Raw genomic sequence first — 17,281 nt, forward strand, 5'->3', positions numbered from 1 at the left:
AGCGGCTCCTCTGAAAACAGTATCACAGGTCCTCAAAAGATTAAACACAGAATGACCCTACGATCCAGCAATTCCTCTCCTAGGTTTATACCCCAAAGAATTGAAAGCAGGGATTCAAAGAGACATTTGTACACTCATGTTCACAACAGCATTATATACAATAACAAATGGTGGAAGGGACTCAAAGGTACATCAGCAGATGGATGGATAAACAAGATGTGGTCCATCCATACAACTAAATACTTTGCAGTCTTAAAAAAGGTAGGAAATTCTGACACTTTACAACATAAACCTCGAGGACATCACGCTAAAAGAAAGACGCCAAAAAAAGGAACAAAAAGACAAATACTGCACAATTGCACTCAGATGAGGTAACCTAGTCAAATTCATAGAGATGCAAAAGAATGATGGTTGCCAGAAGCTGGGAGGTAGGATGGAGAAAGAGTGTTTAATTGGAGCTCTGCTCAGATGGTAGAGAAATCTTCCTGCAGTGCAGGAGACCTGGGTTCGATCCCTGGGTCAGGAAAATCCCCTGGAGAAGGGAATGTCACCCCACTCCAGTATTCTTGCCTGGAGAATTCCATGTACAGAGGAGCCTGGCAGGCTACAGTCCATGGGGTCGCAAAGAGTCAGACACAACTGAGCCACTAACACTTTCACTTTCCAGTTTCGCAAGAAAAAAATAATTCTGGGGATGGTTGGTGGTGAAAGTTGCAAAAAGTATAAATGGACTTTAGGGCCACTGAATTGCATGTATAAAAGTGGGAAACTTGTGTTTTTGGTTTTTTGGGCTGCAGTAGATTTTTGTTGCTGCACGCAGGCTTTCCCTAGATGTGGCGAGCGGGGGCTACTCTTCGCTGCGGTGCTCAGGCTCCTCCTCGCAGCGGCTTCTCCTGTTGCAGGGCGTGGGCTCTATGGTGCACCAGGCTCTAGAGTATAGGCTCAGTAGTTGTGGTGCATGGATTTAGTTGCTCCAGGGCATGTGGAATCTTCCAGGAGCAGGGATCGAACAATGACCCCTGTATTTGCAGGCAGATTCTTATCCACTAGACCACCAGAGGGGCTTCCCAGGTGGCGCTAGTGGTAAAGAACCTGTCTGCCAATGCAAGAGACGTTAAGAGATGTGGGTTTGACCCCCAGGTCCAGAGGATCCCCTGGAGGAGGGCATGGCAACCCACTCCAGTATTCTTGCCTGGAGAATCCCATGGACAGAGGAGCCTGGCGGGCTACAGTCCATGGGGTTGCAAAGTCAGACACAACTGAAGCAACTTAGCACACACACACGGACCACCAGGGAAGTTCCTATTATGTTACATTTTATACAACTGAAAATAAATTTTTAAAAAATTAATTTTAAAAAATTACATGTAGAAGAGACTTCGTTTCTTCAGATACTGGAATCAAGTGGCAAACCATGACCTGCTGCTCCAAGTGCCCACAGACACGTATGCATGATCACAGACACATTTGGACTTGAGAGTCTCTGGAAAGGATATGTGCTGGCCAGGTAGCCCTGTGCCTACCACTCCCAGTCACCTTACCTGCCTGTCTATGGAAGCACTGGAGGTTAGAACTCCAGACGGAGTGAGGGAAGACTCAGGCCAGAGTTTGTATTGCCTGTTATTGTTGCCAATGGCCTGGGAGGTCTGTGTGTCCATCTTGCAGGGATAGAGCTGGTGAAGTCATGACGTGGAGGACAGTAACACTCACCCAGTATACCATGCGCCCCTTCACGTCTCGACTCCACGTGACTAGTTCTGTCCAATGTACCACAAGCAGAAGTGACCTGTGTCATTTGTGGGCTGAAGCCACTGGTGGAGCCACCATTGGTCTGGGTCCCCGAAAGACAATGTCAAAATAGAGGTCCCACTGTGACCCATGATGAACAGGTAGTGTGAGCAAGTCAGCAAGAAATAAGTCTTTATGTCAGACCACCATAATCTGGGAGTTAATTTGTCGCTGCGGCATAACCTCACTTATCCTAATACATGTGCTGTGACTGGCGGGGAAAGGTTTTCTCAGCTTCACAAGCTCCAGGTGGGAGCCACAGGCCACAGCCCTAGTTCCACCCCTCTAAGCTAGAAACCTCAGAAAAAACACATGCCTTCCCTGGCCTTAGGTTCCCCAGGTATTCCATTTTTATCCTACAAATTAGAAAGTTCATATTATTCAACATATAGGGGGAAAGACAGGTGCCACTTACTAATTCAGGAGGGCAGAGGTGAGCGCTTGCCTCTGACTTGAACCCTCCTGGCCTTTGGTTTCCCAGGTGTCCCTGCTGGGGCTCTGAATCATCCATGGTTTCTAGGGTTGGGCTTGAGATGGAAATAAAGGAGCCAGGGGACCCAAGAACTTTAAGAGCATTCCTTTATCACTGAATCCCGGTGTCAGGGGTCAAGAGGGGAAGGGCTCATTCACTCCCCACTGTCACAGCTTCAGCCTCATCTACAGGGGCTGGCCTGAGACCCCAAGCCCCTTGCTGAGGGGGCCTTTTAATGCTGACCTTGACCCCAGCCTGCTTGGGGGACCCTCACCCCCAAAACAGCCACACTCAGTGCTGGATCCACCCCACCCGGCACACGCTGTCAGAGGTGTCCTTCCTCAGATGAGGAGGGCCAGGCTGAGGCCAGGGCACCTCCGAGGTTCTAAGGGCATCGGCAGGACAGACCCGGCACATGTGGGAATCTAGGGCTGCAGGGAGCACTGAGCTTTACTCACAAACGTGTCACAGAATCCCCTCACCCCAACCCCAGAGTCCCCTTCTGTGTCCCCAGGAAGGAGACAGGCCAGGGCCCCCAGCCTAGGAAGGAAGGTGGGGCCTGAGTCCACCTCCAGCCAAGACTGGGCAAGGCTCCCCTCTCGTGGGCACCCCTGCCTGAGGGGAGAAGCTGATATGATGGCAGGAGCACCGTTCACCTCCAAGTGGCCAGTCCTCAGGGCTTCGGCTTGGGGGAGCGGGGCCGAGGCATGGAGGAGGGTTCTGACCAGATTGGGGTCGGGGGTGGGACCCGCGTTGGCACAGCCTAGGGAATGAAGAGAAAGGTGTCAGAGGGGGCCTCTTTGGGATGGGTTCCCCCCATATGCAGCCTCATCCCCTTCTGGATCTCAGAGTTGGGGTCAGCTTCCAGGGCACGGTGGGGTAGCCAGTGGGGAGCAGTGGAGACTGGAGAGGTGCTGGGGGTCAGGGCCAGGGAGACAGGAGCCCACAGAGAGAGGTTTCCAGGTTCTGCTCTCCCCCACCCCCAATCCCTCCCCCAGAGACTCTGCAGTCCCCAGGCTGCTCCAAGGTGTCTGCCCCTCCCAGGGCACCTTGGACTTACCAGGTGAGGACAGCTGGTGGCTGACAGCTTCTGATGGTGGGCCTCAGAGAAGACACTGGACCAGAGGTCCAGGGTTTTGGGGGCTGAGCTTTTCTCAGATTTCGGAGGGATAATGTCCCAGCCCAGCAGGCAGTGCTGTGGAGAGCAAGGGATTAAGGTGCCTGGCTGCGGGCGGCGCTCCTCACTGACCAGGCAAGCCCAGGGAAGGGCTGCACCTCTCCTCCGGGACTGGCAGCCTTCTCTAGGACAGGGCTGTGTCCCCCATGAGGGTGGAGGGACCCCCCCGCCCCCGCAAATAATCACAGTGTCCCTCATGACTGAGGCTCCCCCAGGGCAGAGGTCTGTGTCCACCACTGTCCCCCCGGGCCTCCCTTTCCTATCCTGCGGACCCAGACCACAGATGGGTGGAGGGAAGGCCGTGGATGCTGATGGAGCACATCCTGTGTGCCAGGCTCTGCTCCAGGCCCCTAACAAGTACTGACTCACTGATCTGGCCCCCGCCCACCCCATAAGCCTGAGGACAGTACACTGGACCCATTTTACAGATAAGCAAACTGACTTTCCTCAGTACTCCTTCTCCTCGCTTCCATTCCAGCATCCCTGGCCTCAACTGGGAGTGAGTGGGATCCCCACTGACCCCTGTCCTACCCAGGAGACACAAAGGGTGGCTCTATGGGGGAGGCATCATGGAAGTATAAGACCCCAAGTTCCACCTGGCTGACCATGGAAAAGGCACCTCCCCTCTGCCTCAGTCTCCTCATCTGTAAACTGGAATAACAGCAGGACCTGCACTCTCTGGAGAAGGAAATGGCAACCCACTCCAGTATTCTTGCCTGGAGAATCCCATGGACAGAGGAGCCCGGCGGGCTACAGTCCATGGGGTCACAAGTGTCGGACACGACTTAGTGACTATACCACCACCACTGCACTCTCTGTTGCTTGACCCCACAAGATAAACCCCCTGAGGACTGTGCACACAGCACACAAAAGCATGAGAAATCAGACCCTTCTGCATTATGCCAGCTCATGGGCAGACAGCGGGTGGGTGGGGAGCCTGGCCTCCATCAGGGAACAGGTGCAGCACAGGTGACGTGAATGGCCCAGTCTCAACTCCAGAGACTGGGGTCCTTGAGCCCAGTGTCGCTGTGTGGCTCTGGGACAGTCCCTGGCCCTCTCTGGGCCTCAGGACACATCTGAGGACTGGGCCAGACAGGGGGCAGCCCTACCCCCATCCTCACCCGGGGCAGCGCCAGCGTGTCGGAGGCGTCGAAGCTCTTCCGCCGGTGGATGCGGTGCCGGTGTGGGGGATCCAGGACGGACAGTGGGATGCTCACCCTGGGGGGTGGCGACAGTGGGGGCACTCCTGCAGGTCTCTCCAGGCTTCAATAGCCTGACCTGCCCCCTCAAGACCACGGGTCCCAGGCTGCTCCCCTCTGCTGCTGCCCCTGCGACTCCCCTGGGTGTCCTGCCCACTCAGGCCACTCACCTGACCTGCGCTGGCTCTGCCAGGGTCCCCGCACCCCGCTGGTCCCGTGGCTTCCTGCACAGGCGGCAGGGGGTGCCAGGATCCGCAGGCACCAGAAACAAGCGCCGGTTGACACGGTAACAGTACACACCTGTGAGACCAGAGAGGAGCAGAAGTCCCTCCTCAGCTGGGGAACCTAGACCCCCCGGACCCCAACCAACAGGCCCACCAACCCCTGCACAGCCCCAGTGGCCACATTCACAGGCCCGCCCACATGTACATGCAGCGTGCACACATACACGTGCTCACACACGACACTGAGCACTGCTTTCTACTCAAGCATGACACACATGTGCACACGTGCTGGCATCTTCATACATTCAAATGTTATCTGTGCACACGCAGAGCGCTGCTTCATGGAGTCACATTTGTGGACATGTACGGTGTGTTTATACTTGTAATTACGCACACACACATATGTCTGCATGAATACGCCTCACACACACATACACATACATGGATACAAACACTACGTTGTACGTACAAACCCACAACATAGACTCAGATGCTCACGTGACTGAGCCGGACTCCCCACCTCAGATGACCCACATGCAGAGAGGAGAGGAAGGGGGTGGGGGGCATGTGGGAAGCAAGGCAGGGGAGAGGCTGGCAGTGAGTGCACAGGGCTGGCCCTACTCCCCATGAGGCCAGGCCTCAGCTCACCCCCACCCCCTACCCAGGGCTCACCATCCCCTGTCGGGACACCAGGCTCCCTCCCTGAGTCCTCAACATTCAGCTGCCTCCCCAGGCCCCCAGGCCTTGGCTGGGCTCTGGGGTAACCAAGTGTTTACACTCACATTCGTGGTCCCCCTCCACAGCATCACTCTCCTGCAGGCCTAGGAACTGGGGTCTGTGAGGGCGAGAGGGTGAGCAGGCCAGAGCATGAGGGCGAGCAGGCCTGAGCCTCCCTGCCCACCCTGTGCCTGCCCCTGCTCACTCAGGGCCACTGCAAATACACTCCTCCTTGTTGGCTTCCCGGAACTTCTGTAGCTTCGAGAAGAAGGCCTCAGGCTTGCTGGTGATGGGAAAGGTGTTGTCCAGGGACCCTGGGGGGACAACGCACAAAGGAGCTGCTGTGTGGCCAAGACTCAGGGGGTGCTCGGCACTGGCGATCCAGGCCACTGAGTCGCGTACAGACCTGGAGGGGTCCCTCAACTCACGTGACACATGCATACCCAATCATCTATGCAAAAAGTATTTATAGAGCGCCTGCTACAAGCCAGACACTGTTTCACGTGCTAGGGAAAGAACAGCAACCTAGACAAAGCCCCCACCCTTTTGAGGCTTACATTCTAATGTGGCCACAAGCCAGTCGCTAAAGAAACCTGAGATACAAAGTGGAAAGGTGACACCTATCAGGAAGTAAGAGAGAAAGAGAGTCAGGAAACTGAGCTTGGAGGGCAGAGGGGCCAGAGGGAGCTTTGCTGAGGATGTGACACCTGAGTAGAGACCTGATGAGGGAGGGAGGGAGCCATGGGGACATCCCAGGCAGACAGAAGAGCAAATGCAAAGGCCGTGGGGCAGGTGTGTACTGGTACACTGGAGTTACACTCAGGAGGTGGAATGGGCAGAGCGGTGAGAGTAGAGGAGATGTGACTGGGAAACCGCTGATGGGTTTGGGGACAAGGAGTGATATGATCACATCAGCCATGTGCTTTTAGAGTACTCCTCTTCTGGCTGCAACAAGGTGAGAAGAAGCAGGCATACCAGTTAGGGGACTACTGCAGGCATCCTGGGGGAGACAAGATGGTGAATTCTACCAGGATGTATGTATGAAAAGGAGAGGAAAAATCAAGGCTGATCTCCAGATTATGGCCATTAGCACCATGAACAGAGCTGCCGCCAATAGAGATAGGAAAGACTGCAGGAGGGTGGACCAAGAGCCGTGGAAGTCAGGACCTTGATTTTGGACCCGAGATTAGTCTAGGACACCTAGTGAGCCAGGCAGAGAAGAAAGTCAGATACACAAGTCTGGAATTCGGAGGAGCAGCATGGGTTAAGTGGGTGAGAAGAGGGCAAGGAGAATCTTAACACTGACGGGGTCTAGGGGGTTTGGAGGTTGGAACAAGGAAGTAGATCCGGCAGAGGAAACTGGATGGAGCTACCAGGGAAGTGGGGAAGAGCCAGGGGGGTGCCCAGGTTTGGAAGCCAAGGGAAGAAAGAGCTTCGGGAAGGGAAGAGGGAGTGGCCGCTGTGTCCATGCTACTCAGGGGCCAAAAAGTGTGTGGACTGAGAACTCAGCTGGGAGCTGGTAACACAGTGGTCACAGCTAACCTGGGGTGGTGTCAAGGACTAAAGCCTGATTTTAAGAAAAAGTCAGGGAGAGAAACTGGAGATGGTGAATCAAGATGGCTTTAGAGTTTCATGATAAAGAAAAGCAGAGAACATGGGTATTAACTAGAAACAGGAGGGGAAGTCACAGACTTAATCAGTTCTCATTAATACTCCCAGATTTACCCCAGCCAGATGTGAGACTTTGCTACGCTTTTCAGTCTCTTGGCCCTCAGCCTTCTCATCTGTCAATGGGGACAGTAATAGTATCCACCTGATCAGATGATTGTGAAGAGTCAAGAAATTAATGGTAGGAAAGCTCTTGGGTCAGGGCCCAGCACAGGACAAGCACTCCGTGAAATCAGTTCTCATTAATACTTCCCAGTGTTCATATGCTGACGGAGCAGAATGATGGTGGAGGGAGGACAGGAGAGAATTACAGGAAGCAAGAGCTTTGGGAATCAAGAAGGAATGGGGCCAAGCACACAAATGCACAGACAGGCTGGAGACAGGAGCTCAGAAAGGAGAGAGGTGCACACGGACACAGGGCAGGAACAGGGCAGGCGCCTCTGTTTTCTCAGAGACAGGAAGCAAGGCAGTGAGCTGGCAGACAGGGACTATGTCCCCTCTGCAGGGGCCCAGCAGCCCCACAGAGCCCCTGCCTTGTGGCAGGAACTCAACCTCTCTGAGCATCAGTTTCCTCCTTCATGAAAGTGAGGATCCAACAGCCCGAGCTCTGAAGGCTGTCCACTCACTCCTTCAACCAGTGTTGGTGTGCTGGCCCTGTTCTAGGCTCAAGGAACACAGCAACAAAAAGACAGCCAGGCCCCTGCTCCAACAGAGCTCATGAGCCAGACCAGAAACAGCAAACAAGACGATTTCTGAGAATGAATGAAGGAAGAACACAAAAGTAGCTGATGCTTACAGGCAAGGATGCAGGGGCGGCGGTCCTCCGACCTTGTGCTCGTGCAAGGCGCCTACCATTTGAGCTGAGTGCTCAGTGATGAAAAGGAACCAGCAGGTGTGAATCTGGGGAAGTGCATTCAAAGCAAAGGGAAGAGGGACTTGCATAGCAGTCCGGTGATTAAGGCTCCATGCTTCCAATGCAGGAGACATGGGTTCAATCTCTGGTTGGGGAACTAAGATCCCATGTGCTGCACAACACCACCAAAGCAAAGCCAACAGCAAGTGCAAAGGCAGGTGGCCATGAGCACACAGCTGGTTCAAGGACCAGCAAGGAGGCCCATGAGGCTGGAACAAAGAGTCAGACGATAGATGGTTAGAGGTTATGTCACCGGGCCAGTAGAGGCCAGATCATACCTCAGAAGTCTAGATAACAATTTTGGATTTACTCTAAGTGCTAGCTTCCTAAGTGGTGCTAGTGGTAAAGAATCCGTCTGCCCAATGCAGGAGATGTAAGACACCTGGATTTGATCACTGGGTTGGGAAGATCCCCTGGAGGACGGCATGGCAACCCATTCCAGTATTCTTGCCTGGCGAATCCCATGCACAGAGGAGCCTGGCGGGCTACATGGGGTCGCGAAGAGCGAGGCACAACTGAAGTGACTTAGCGCACACACTAAGTGCTAAGTATTCTGAATGACATGATCTGATTCCCAGGTTTCAAAATTCATTCTGGCTGTTGAGTCAAAAATGGATGATAATGGGGTTGGAAAGAGGCCAGAGGCCAGAGGGTGTTCAGCCAGGAAGCAACTGAGGCTGCTGGGGGAGTGGGGGGAAACGTAAAGAGATGATACCAATACAGTTTCCCAGGGCCTGGCACACAATAAATGCCAAAAAAATAAGGCAGCTCTCATTCATGCAACAAACACTCGGTGAACACCGTCTCTGCTTTTCACTGTGCCAAGGGCTGAGGCACGAGACGTGGTACTGAAGATGCTCCCACCTGGTGGGGGCTCAGGCAGGTGCATGAGCAAGCTAGGGCCCCCACCCCCAATCTCCAGGCCCTGGGGAGGGCCACACCTGCAATCCAGTCGTAGCCCAGGTAGGGTCTCAGGCGCCAGCTCTTCTCAGGCACTGGAGACTCCTTGTTGGTCACTCTTGGCTGAGGAGGGAGGCAAAGAGGGGCAAGGTTGTGCCAGCAGGCCCAGCCCAAAGGAGGCCCCACCTTGAGGGGAGGAAAGGGGCTATGTCTTAACTTACACTCTGACGTAGGCCCCAGGGTTCAGCTGAGGGCTTGGGGGCTGGAGGATAAGAGTTTGACCCCCCACTCCCCCCACCATGTGGGACTATGAACAAGTCTGTCCTCTGAACCTCGGTCTTTCCATCTGCACAATGGGGCTGGTCACCTTCTTCCCAAAGTGCTCTCTGAAAAAGTAATGGCCACAACTTATCAAGCACTCAGGCTGAGCAGGACATGACTCACAGCACCTCCCAGGAGCCTCTCACCCTGGAAGGGAGGCTGCCTGTGAGTGCATCTGTCAAAGGGGAAACTGAGGTTCAAGGAAGCCCCATCAATGGCTGCCCCACTCTCCCACATTACCTTGGACAACTTGCCCTGTCGAGCCAAGATGGACCTCAGGGCCTGGGCCTCCTGGGTTCCTGGACTGTCCAGCTCTGCTGAAAGCTCTGGGTCACTTGAGTCTGAGATGGCCAGTAAGGGAACTGAGTGGGGCCTCGGTGGGCCCAGGGACTCCCGGTATAGGCATGTGGCAGGTAGGAGAGAGTTCATCCCAGAGCTGGCGTCGCCAGGCCAGTACCTACCACAGGGGTCACCAGGGTGGGCATCTTGTGGGCAGGAGGCTCTCGAGGCAACTGAGGACATCTCTTGGGATGATGGCATCTCTGAGTCGTAGCTGCTGCTCGAGTCCAGGCTCGACTGGAACAGAGAGGCTTGGTCACCAAGAGGCTGAACACAGAGGCTCAGCCTCTGCAGTGTCCCAGGCCGTACCTTCCCATGCTGGAACTCACTCAAGTTTTCTCATCATCAGTAAAATGGGTGCACTGCATAAGAGGACCTGGAAGGCCTGGATTCTGGCTTAAGGGTTAGGCAGCCCCTCTCTCACCCCTGGGACTTGGTCAAGGTGCTTACTTCTGAGGCTGCCTTGGCCACGGACCGCCGCACGGCATCCTGCCTGACCCACAGTTGCCGCAGGAGCTCCAGGTTGAGCTGCCGCAGCTGCACTAGGTCCCTGGTCTCCACCATCCTGGGCTTTCCACGACAGATGTCACCGACTCCCGGACCACAGACTGCCCTCAGGGCTGGGTTCTCCTACCTGAAGCCAAGACAGAGAGCATGACAGCACTGAGGAGGCTGCCCTTCGGAGCCAGAGTCAAATCCCCACTCTGATATTCCCTAACTGGGAAACCTCAGGCAAGTTAATTAACCTCTCTGTGCCTCAGTTTCCTCATCTGCCAAACAGATGATAACAGCATGAACCTCATAAATATGTTGTAAGGACTAAAGGAGGTAATGCATATTATATCTGATGGTCCAGTGGTTAACACTCCACAATTCCAATGCAAGGGGCATGGACAGATTCGATCCCTGGTCAGAAAACTAAGATGCCACACTCAGACCTGCCAAAATATTTTTTAATTAAAAGAAAATCTTAGCCCAATACCTGGCACACACAATGAGCGCTCAATAAATGCTTATTATTGTTAAACTAGCCAGAGCATGTTTCCTGACATGTCAGAAGAGATTAATCTCTCTCCTCTAACAACCTTAACTATGAAATTATGACTAGTTTAATTTGTAGACATCAACCCTGAATATCGGAGAAGGTGATGGCACCCCACTCCAGTACTCTTGCCTGGAAAATCCCATGGACGGAGGAGCCTGGTAGGCTGCAGTCCATGGGGTCGCTAAGAGTCGGACACGACTGAGCGACTTCACTTTCACTTTCATGCATTGGAGAAGGAAATGGCAACCCACTCCAGTGTTCTTGCCTGGAGAATCCCAGGGATGGGGGAGCCTGGTGGACTGCCATCTATGGGGTCGCACAGAGTCAGACACGACTGAAGCGACTTAGCAGCAGCAGCAGCAGCAACCCTGAATATTCATTGGAAGGACTGATGCTGAAGCTCCAATATTTTGGCCACCTGATGCGAAGAGCCAACTCACTGGAAAAGACCCTCATGCTTGGAAAGATTGAAGGCAGGAGAAGGATGAGATGGATGGATGGCATTACCAACTCAATGGACATGAGTTTGAGCAAACTCTGGGAGATGGTGAAGGACAGGAAAACCTGCCGTGCTGCTATCCATGGGGTCACAAAGAGTCGGACACGAATGAACGACTGAACACCACCACCTTAATTTGTAGTGGACAATTAGGGCAAGTCTACAAATGTAAAACATTATAACTTTCAAATTCACACAAATCAGATTTCTGAAGGGACTCGTCCTTCTCTCCTGCCCTCCCTTCTTCTTTTTTAACAAATGAAGAAGTTCAGAGAAATTAAAATACTAGCCCCAAGTCACACTGTTTGTAGTGGCATAGCCAGGATTTGAACCCAAATCTGGCTCCAGAGTCCATGGTTATGACAACCTTTCCCCAAAGTGTGGAGGGGGTCCTAGGAAGCCACCTCCTCATTCTCCAGCCTTTGGCCTCCCAGGGATCTGGGCTCAAGGACACACTGATGCCTCTGGAAGAGACTTCAGCCGATTAGGGGAAGAAGCTTCTTCTCTCTTGAGCTCCAAGCCGATTCCTCCAACTACAAATTCAGTCTCCCCCAGTACACACGATCCCTTTCTAACACTGGGTCCAGTCAGACACTCTGCTGTCAGAAATCCTGCCCTGACCCCAGCCCTTCCACCCACACTCCTCACCTGTGGACCACCCACATTGGGGCCCCCTCCTCAAGGCCCGGTTGCAAGTGCTAAAGCAGAGAGACCCGCCCCCCACATACACCCACCCAGGGAAGGGAGGACAATGGAGATGCGAGTACAGTGGTGGGTGGTGCAGACAAGTGGGGAAGACAGCCTGATTCCGGTCCCCGCCCTCATCTAACTGAACGACTTTGGGCCTCCATTTTCGCACGGCGTTAAAGAGAGAAAACCTCCGGCTCTGGAGGCTCTCTGGAAAGCTATAGCTGCGCCAAGGCGACAGGAAGGCAACGTTCTGAAGAGACACACATTGGGGCAGCGGCAGTGCAGCGGAACGCAGGGGCGGAAGGTCCCCTCCCAGGAATGGGAGATTCGGCCTCCCTCTTCTTTCCCATCACGGGACCAGGACGTTCCGTGGAAGTGCACGTGGAGCAATCCGTCGAACCACTGCTCTCCAACCCCGGGGCCTGCCACTTCCGCACTCACCGCTGGGAAGTCGGGGAATCAAGCTGCCTGCGACAGCCAGCGCTGCCGAGAGTTCCGCCAGGCCCACCCAACGCGTCACCATCTGGGGGCGGAGCCTGATCCGGGCGCCCTGATTGGCCAGACGTGGAGCGGAGCCGAGACGCTCCTGGGAGCCGTTACTTCGCCTCGGAAGCTGCAGTTTCAACATTGGGGCGGGGCTCAATGCTGATTGGTCAATTCCGAGACCTGGTACGGTTGTCGGAATGGGGCGGGTCCCCAGAAGACGGGCTCCGATTGGTCCGGACAGTTCAGTTCAGTTCAGCTCAGTCGCTCAGTCGTGTCCGACTCTTTGTGACCCCATAAATTGCAGCACGCCAGGCCTCCCTGTCCATCACCATCTCCCGGAGTTCACTCAAACTCACGTCTATCGAGTCGGTGATGCCATCCAGCCATCTCATCCTCTGTCGTCCCCTCCTCCTCCTGCCCCCAATCCCTCCCAGCATCAGAGTCTTTTCCAATGAGTCAGCTCTTCACATGAGGTGGCCAAAGTATCGGAGTTTCAGCCTCAGCATCAGTCCTTCCAACGAACACCCAGGACTGATCTCCTTTAGGATGGACTGGTTGGATCTCCTTGCAGTCCAAGGGACTCTCAAGAGCATTCTCCAACACCACTGTTCAAAAGCATCAATTCTTCGGTGCTCAGCCTTCTTCACAGTCCAACTCTCACATCCATACGTGACTACTGGAAAACCCATAGCTTTGACTAGACGGACCTTTGTTGGTATAGTAATGTCTCTACTTTTTAATATGCTGTCTAGGTTGGTCATAGCTTTTCTTCCAAAGAGCAAGCATCTTTTAATTTCATGGCTGCAGTCACCATCTGAAGTGATTTTGGAACCCAAGAAAATAAAGTCTCTCACTGCTTCCATTGTTTCCCCATCTATGTGCCATGAAGTGATGGGACTGGATGCCATGGTCTTAGCTTTCTGAATGTTGAGTTTTAAGCCAGCTTTTTCACTCTCCTCTTTCACTTTCATCAAGAGGTTCTTTAGTTCCTGTTTGCTTTCTACCATAAGGGTGGTATCATCTGCATATCTGAGGTTTTTGATATTTCTCCTTGCAATCTTGATTCCAGCTTGTGTTTCATTCAGTTCAGCATTTTGCATGATGTACTCTGCATATAAGTTAAATAAGCAGGGTGACAATATACACCCTTTTGGTACTCCTTTCCCAATTTGGAACCAGTCTGTTGTTCCATGTCCAGTTCTAACTGTTGCTTCTTGACCTGCATACAGATTTCTCAGGAGGCAGGTAATGTGGTCTGGTATTCCCATCTCTTGAAGAATTTTCCACAGTTTGTTGTGACCCACACAGTCAAAGGCGTTACAGCAATCAATGAAGCAGAAGTAGATATTCTTCTGGAATTCTGTTGCTTTTTCTATGATACAACAGATTTGGCAATTTGATCTCTGGTTTCTCTGCCTTTTCTAAATCCAGCTTGAATAGCTGGAAGTTCTCAGGTCACATACTGTTGAAGCCTCGCTTGGAGAATTTTGAGCATTACTTTGCTAGCATGTGAAATGAGTGCAATTGTGCAGTAGTTTGAACATTCTTTGGCATTGCCTTTCTTTGGGATTGGAATGAAAACTGACCTTCTCCAGTCCTGTGGTCACTGCTGAGTTATCCAAATTTGCTGACATATTGAGTGTGGCACTTTCACAGCATCATCTTTTAGGATTTGAAATAGCTCATCTGGAAGTAGGAAAGAATTATGAGATGTCTCTGCTTGGAGGAGGGAGAGATAGCCTGTGGGTAAGATATGAACACAGATAGCTATGATCTAGTCTGTAAAATATGGGCAAGTTTATATGGCGTGTCTACTTTATGACAGGTATTTTCCATATACCAATGCGTGCCAACCAACCTCATAAATGTGCTTTAAGATGAGTATTATTGTCCCATTTTACAGGCAAAAAGAAAAAAAAACAAGGCCATGAAAGATGAAGTGACTTGCCCAGAACTTTTAAAAACAATCAGTGTGCTATATTCAAAATGGATAACCAATAAGGACCTACCATATAGCAGAGGACCCTGGTGGGCTATGGTCCATGGGATCACAAAGAGTCAGACACTACTGAGTGACTACCACCTTCGCCTCAGTTCATATAGCACAGGAACTCTGCTCAATGTTATGTGGCAGCCTGGATGAGAGGAGAGTTTGGGGGAGAATGGATACACGTATATGTATGGCTGAGTCCCTTTGCTATTCACTTAAAACTATCAAAACATTGTTAATCGGCTATATCCTAATACAATATAAAAAGTTAAAAAAAAAAAAAAGCAATCGGTGTAATTCCCCAATTAACATAGGAAAGGAAAGGAAAGAAAGAAGAGCCATCTCATTAGATTCAGAAAAATCCACCAAGTGCTGTCCCTTTTTCTTAGTAGTTGGAAGTGGAGTGCTATGATATTGTAACTTAAAGCAGTGTTCCAGCATTTGACAAAATCTAACATTCATGTCTGACTTTTTAAAAAAAAATCTTCCAAATAATTTAAAAAAGGGCAGAGGATCTGAATAGACATTTTCCCAAAGACATACAGATGGCCAACAGGTACATGTGAGGATGCTCAATATCAATAATCATCAGGAAAATGCAAATCAAAAGCACAGTGAGTTATTGCCTCACATGTGTTAGATTGGCTATTATCAACAAGACAAGAAATAATAAGTGTTTGCAAGGATGTGGAGACAAGGGAACCCTTATGCACTGTTGGTGGAAAATCAATGCAACCACTGTGGAAAATAGTATGGAGGCTCCTCAAAAAAATTAAAAATAGAAACTTCCCTGGCATTCCAGTGGTTAGAACTCCACCCTTCAAATGGAGGGGCCACAGGTTCGATCCCTGGTCAGGGAACTAGGATCCCACATGGCATGTGGCCAAAAAAATTTTTTTTATTAAAAAAAATAAAATTACCAATTTTCCAGCAATTCCACTTCTGGGTTTTTATCTGAGGAAAACAAGAACACTGATTTATGCACCTCCATATTCACTGAAGCATTCTTTACAGTAGCCAAGATATGGAAACAATCTAAGTGTCCAGTAGTGGATGAATGGATACAGAAAGTGTGTTATATATGTTACTAAATGCAAATCATGTGCCTGACATACAATCAAGCCAAACATTACCAAAACATTGGAGTTTAGAGTTATCACCACTTCAATTCAATATTACACTAGAGTTCTAGCCAGTCCAATAAGAAAAATAAATAAAAGACATCTAGAATGGGAAGGAAAAAGAAAAACTCTTTATTCACAGACAGCATGATAATAGAAAATCTCATGGTGTCTACAAAAAAACCTACTAGAATTCTTAGCTTTGCAAAGTGTCAAAAATATAAGATGAATATACACAAATCAGTTCTATTTCTATAAGAAATCAGAAATTAAAAATTTTTTAAATATCATTTAAAATAGCATCTATAAAAATAAAATATTTAAGAATAAATATGACCCAAAAAGTACACGTATACTTTAAAAGTTATAAAACAGTGTTGAAAAAAACTAAAGACTAAACAATTAGAGAAACTGTGTTCATGGCTTGAAAGATTCATGCAATCCCAATCAAAATCCCGATAAATTTCTTTGTTGAAATTGATAATTTCTAAAGTTCATGCAGAAATGCGAAAGACCAACATATCCAGAGAAGAAAGTCAGATGACTTACACTATCTGCATCAAGACTTACGATAAAAGTTACAGAAAACAAGAAAGAGCAGTATCGGCCATCAAAGTAGACAAATAGATCAATGGAACAGAATAGAAAGTCAAGAAATTGTCCCACATATAAATGATGAATTAATTTTTGATAATGATGCAAAGGCAATTCAGTGGAGAAATGACAGGTGTTACAGCAAATGGTACAAGAACAACTGGATACTCAGACGCCCAAGACACACACACCACAAAACAAAACAAATTTCTGAAAACCCTCTTTGTACCATATTTGTACCATATGTAAAAATTAACAACTCAAATGAATCATAGATCTATTTGTAAAACCTGTAAAACTTCTAGAAGAAACCCTCAGAGAAAATCTTTGTGATACTGGATTAAGCAGAAATTTCTTAGATATGACACCAAAAGTATAACCGCTAAAAGAAAGAATGGATAAATTGGACTTTGTCAAAATTAATAACTTCTGTACTTTGAAAGACATTGTTAAGAAGATGGAAATGCAAGCCATAAGACTGGAGAAAATATTTGCAGATCACATGTCTAATAAAGATTTGTATCCAGATTATATAAAGAATTCTCAGGATTTCCCTGGTGGTCCAGTGGTTAAGAATCCACCTTGGAATGCAGGAGAGTTGCTGGGGAGGAGAGTTAGACCCCTAGTTGGGCAAATAAGACCCGACATGCCATGGTGCAGTTAAGCCCGCACAGCACAGTTGCTGAACCTGTACACCACAGCAAGACTGTCTGTGTGCCACGACAAAAGAGCCAGCATGTGGCAACTAAGACCTGATACCGCCAAATAAATAAGTATTTTTTAAAACTCTTACAACTCATAGGAAAACAACCCAGTAATTTGAAGTATATTTTATTTACCATACGGTGTTACTTTTGTACAGTGATTCAGTTATACATGTATAATTTTTCAGATTCTTTTCCATTATACATTAATATAAGATATTGAATACAGTTCCCTGTGCTATACAGTAAATCCTTGTTGTTTATCTACTTGATATATAGTCATGTGTATCTATTAATCCCATACTCCTAATTTATCCCTCCCCCATCCCAACATTTCCCTTTGGTAACCGTAAGTTTGTTTTCTGTCTATGAATCTGTTTCTGTCTTATAAATAAATTCATTTGTATTAGTTTTCATTTTTAAATATTTATTTA

General features: G+C 49.8%; 1 protein-coding gene across 15 annotated transcripts; it reads right to left on the reverse strand.

Moving 5' to 3' along the window:
* Positions 1 to 1,295: 1,295 nt before the first annotated feature.
* MIIP (migration and invasion inhibitory protein) lies at positions 1,296 to 12,517 on the reverse strand. 15 transcript variants are annotated; one of them, XM_027564870.1, is made up of 11 exons: positions 12,394 to 12,517; positions 10,169 to 10,352; positions 9,841 to 9,955; positions 9,620 to 9,693; positions 9,280 to 9,444; positions 9,100 to 9,181; positions 5,783 to 5,891; positions 5,643 to 5,695; positions 4,807 to 4,936; positions 3,321 to 3,455; positions 2,350 to 3,023 (listed from the first exon to the last, which is right to left on the reverse strand). In XM_027564870.1, exons 2-11 carry the CDS (start codon positions 10,280 to 10,282, stop codon positions 2,801 to 2,803), a joined length of 1,200 nt encoding a protein of 399 aa, XP_027420671.1. In that variant the 5' UTR covers positions 10,283 to 10,352; positions 12,394 to 12,517; the 3' UTR covers positions 2,350 to 2,800. The 15 variants fall into 15 exon arrangements, with proteins under 15 accessions (XP_027420674.1, XP_027420671.1, XP_027420669.1 ...); XM_027564868.1 differs by having other exon boundaries at positions 9,620 to 9,720; XM_027564866.1 differs by adding an exon at positions 4,559 to 4,655 and having other exon boundaries at positions 9,620 to 9,955.
* Positions 12,518 to 17,281: the final 4,764 nt, after the last annotated feature.

Source organism: Bos indicus x Bos taurus, chromosome 16 (genome assembly GCF_003369695.1).
Source record: "Bos indicus x Bos taurus breed Angus x Brahman F1 hybrid chromosome 16, Bos_hybrid_MaternalHap_v2.0, whole genome shotgun sequence".
Taxonomy (NCBI): domain Eukaryota; kingdom Metazoa; phylum Chordata; class Mammalia; order Artiodactyla; family Bovidae; genus Bos; species Bos indicus x Bos taurus.

Bases quoted from the DNA above. Each gene is read 5' to 3' on its own strand.
- MIIP (XM_027564861.1), bottom strand. From the start codon at position 10,282: ATGGTGGAGACCAGGGACCTAGTGCAGCTGCGGCAGCTCAACCTGGAG. The intron at 4,937-5,642 runs GTGAGTGTAAAC...CTGGTCTCACAG, and splicing joins TGTGGAGGGGGACCACGAAT to GTGTGTACTGTTACCGTGTC. The intron at 3,456-4,806 runs GTGAGTGGCCTG...TGCTCTCCACAG, and splicing joins GCAGAGCCAGCGCAGGTCAG to CACTGCCTGCTGGGCTGGGA.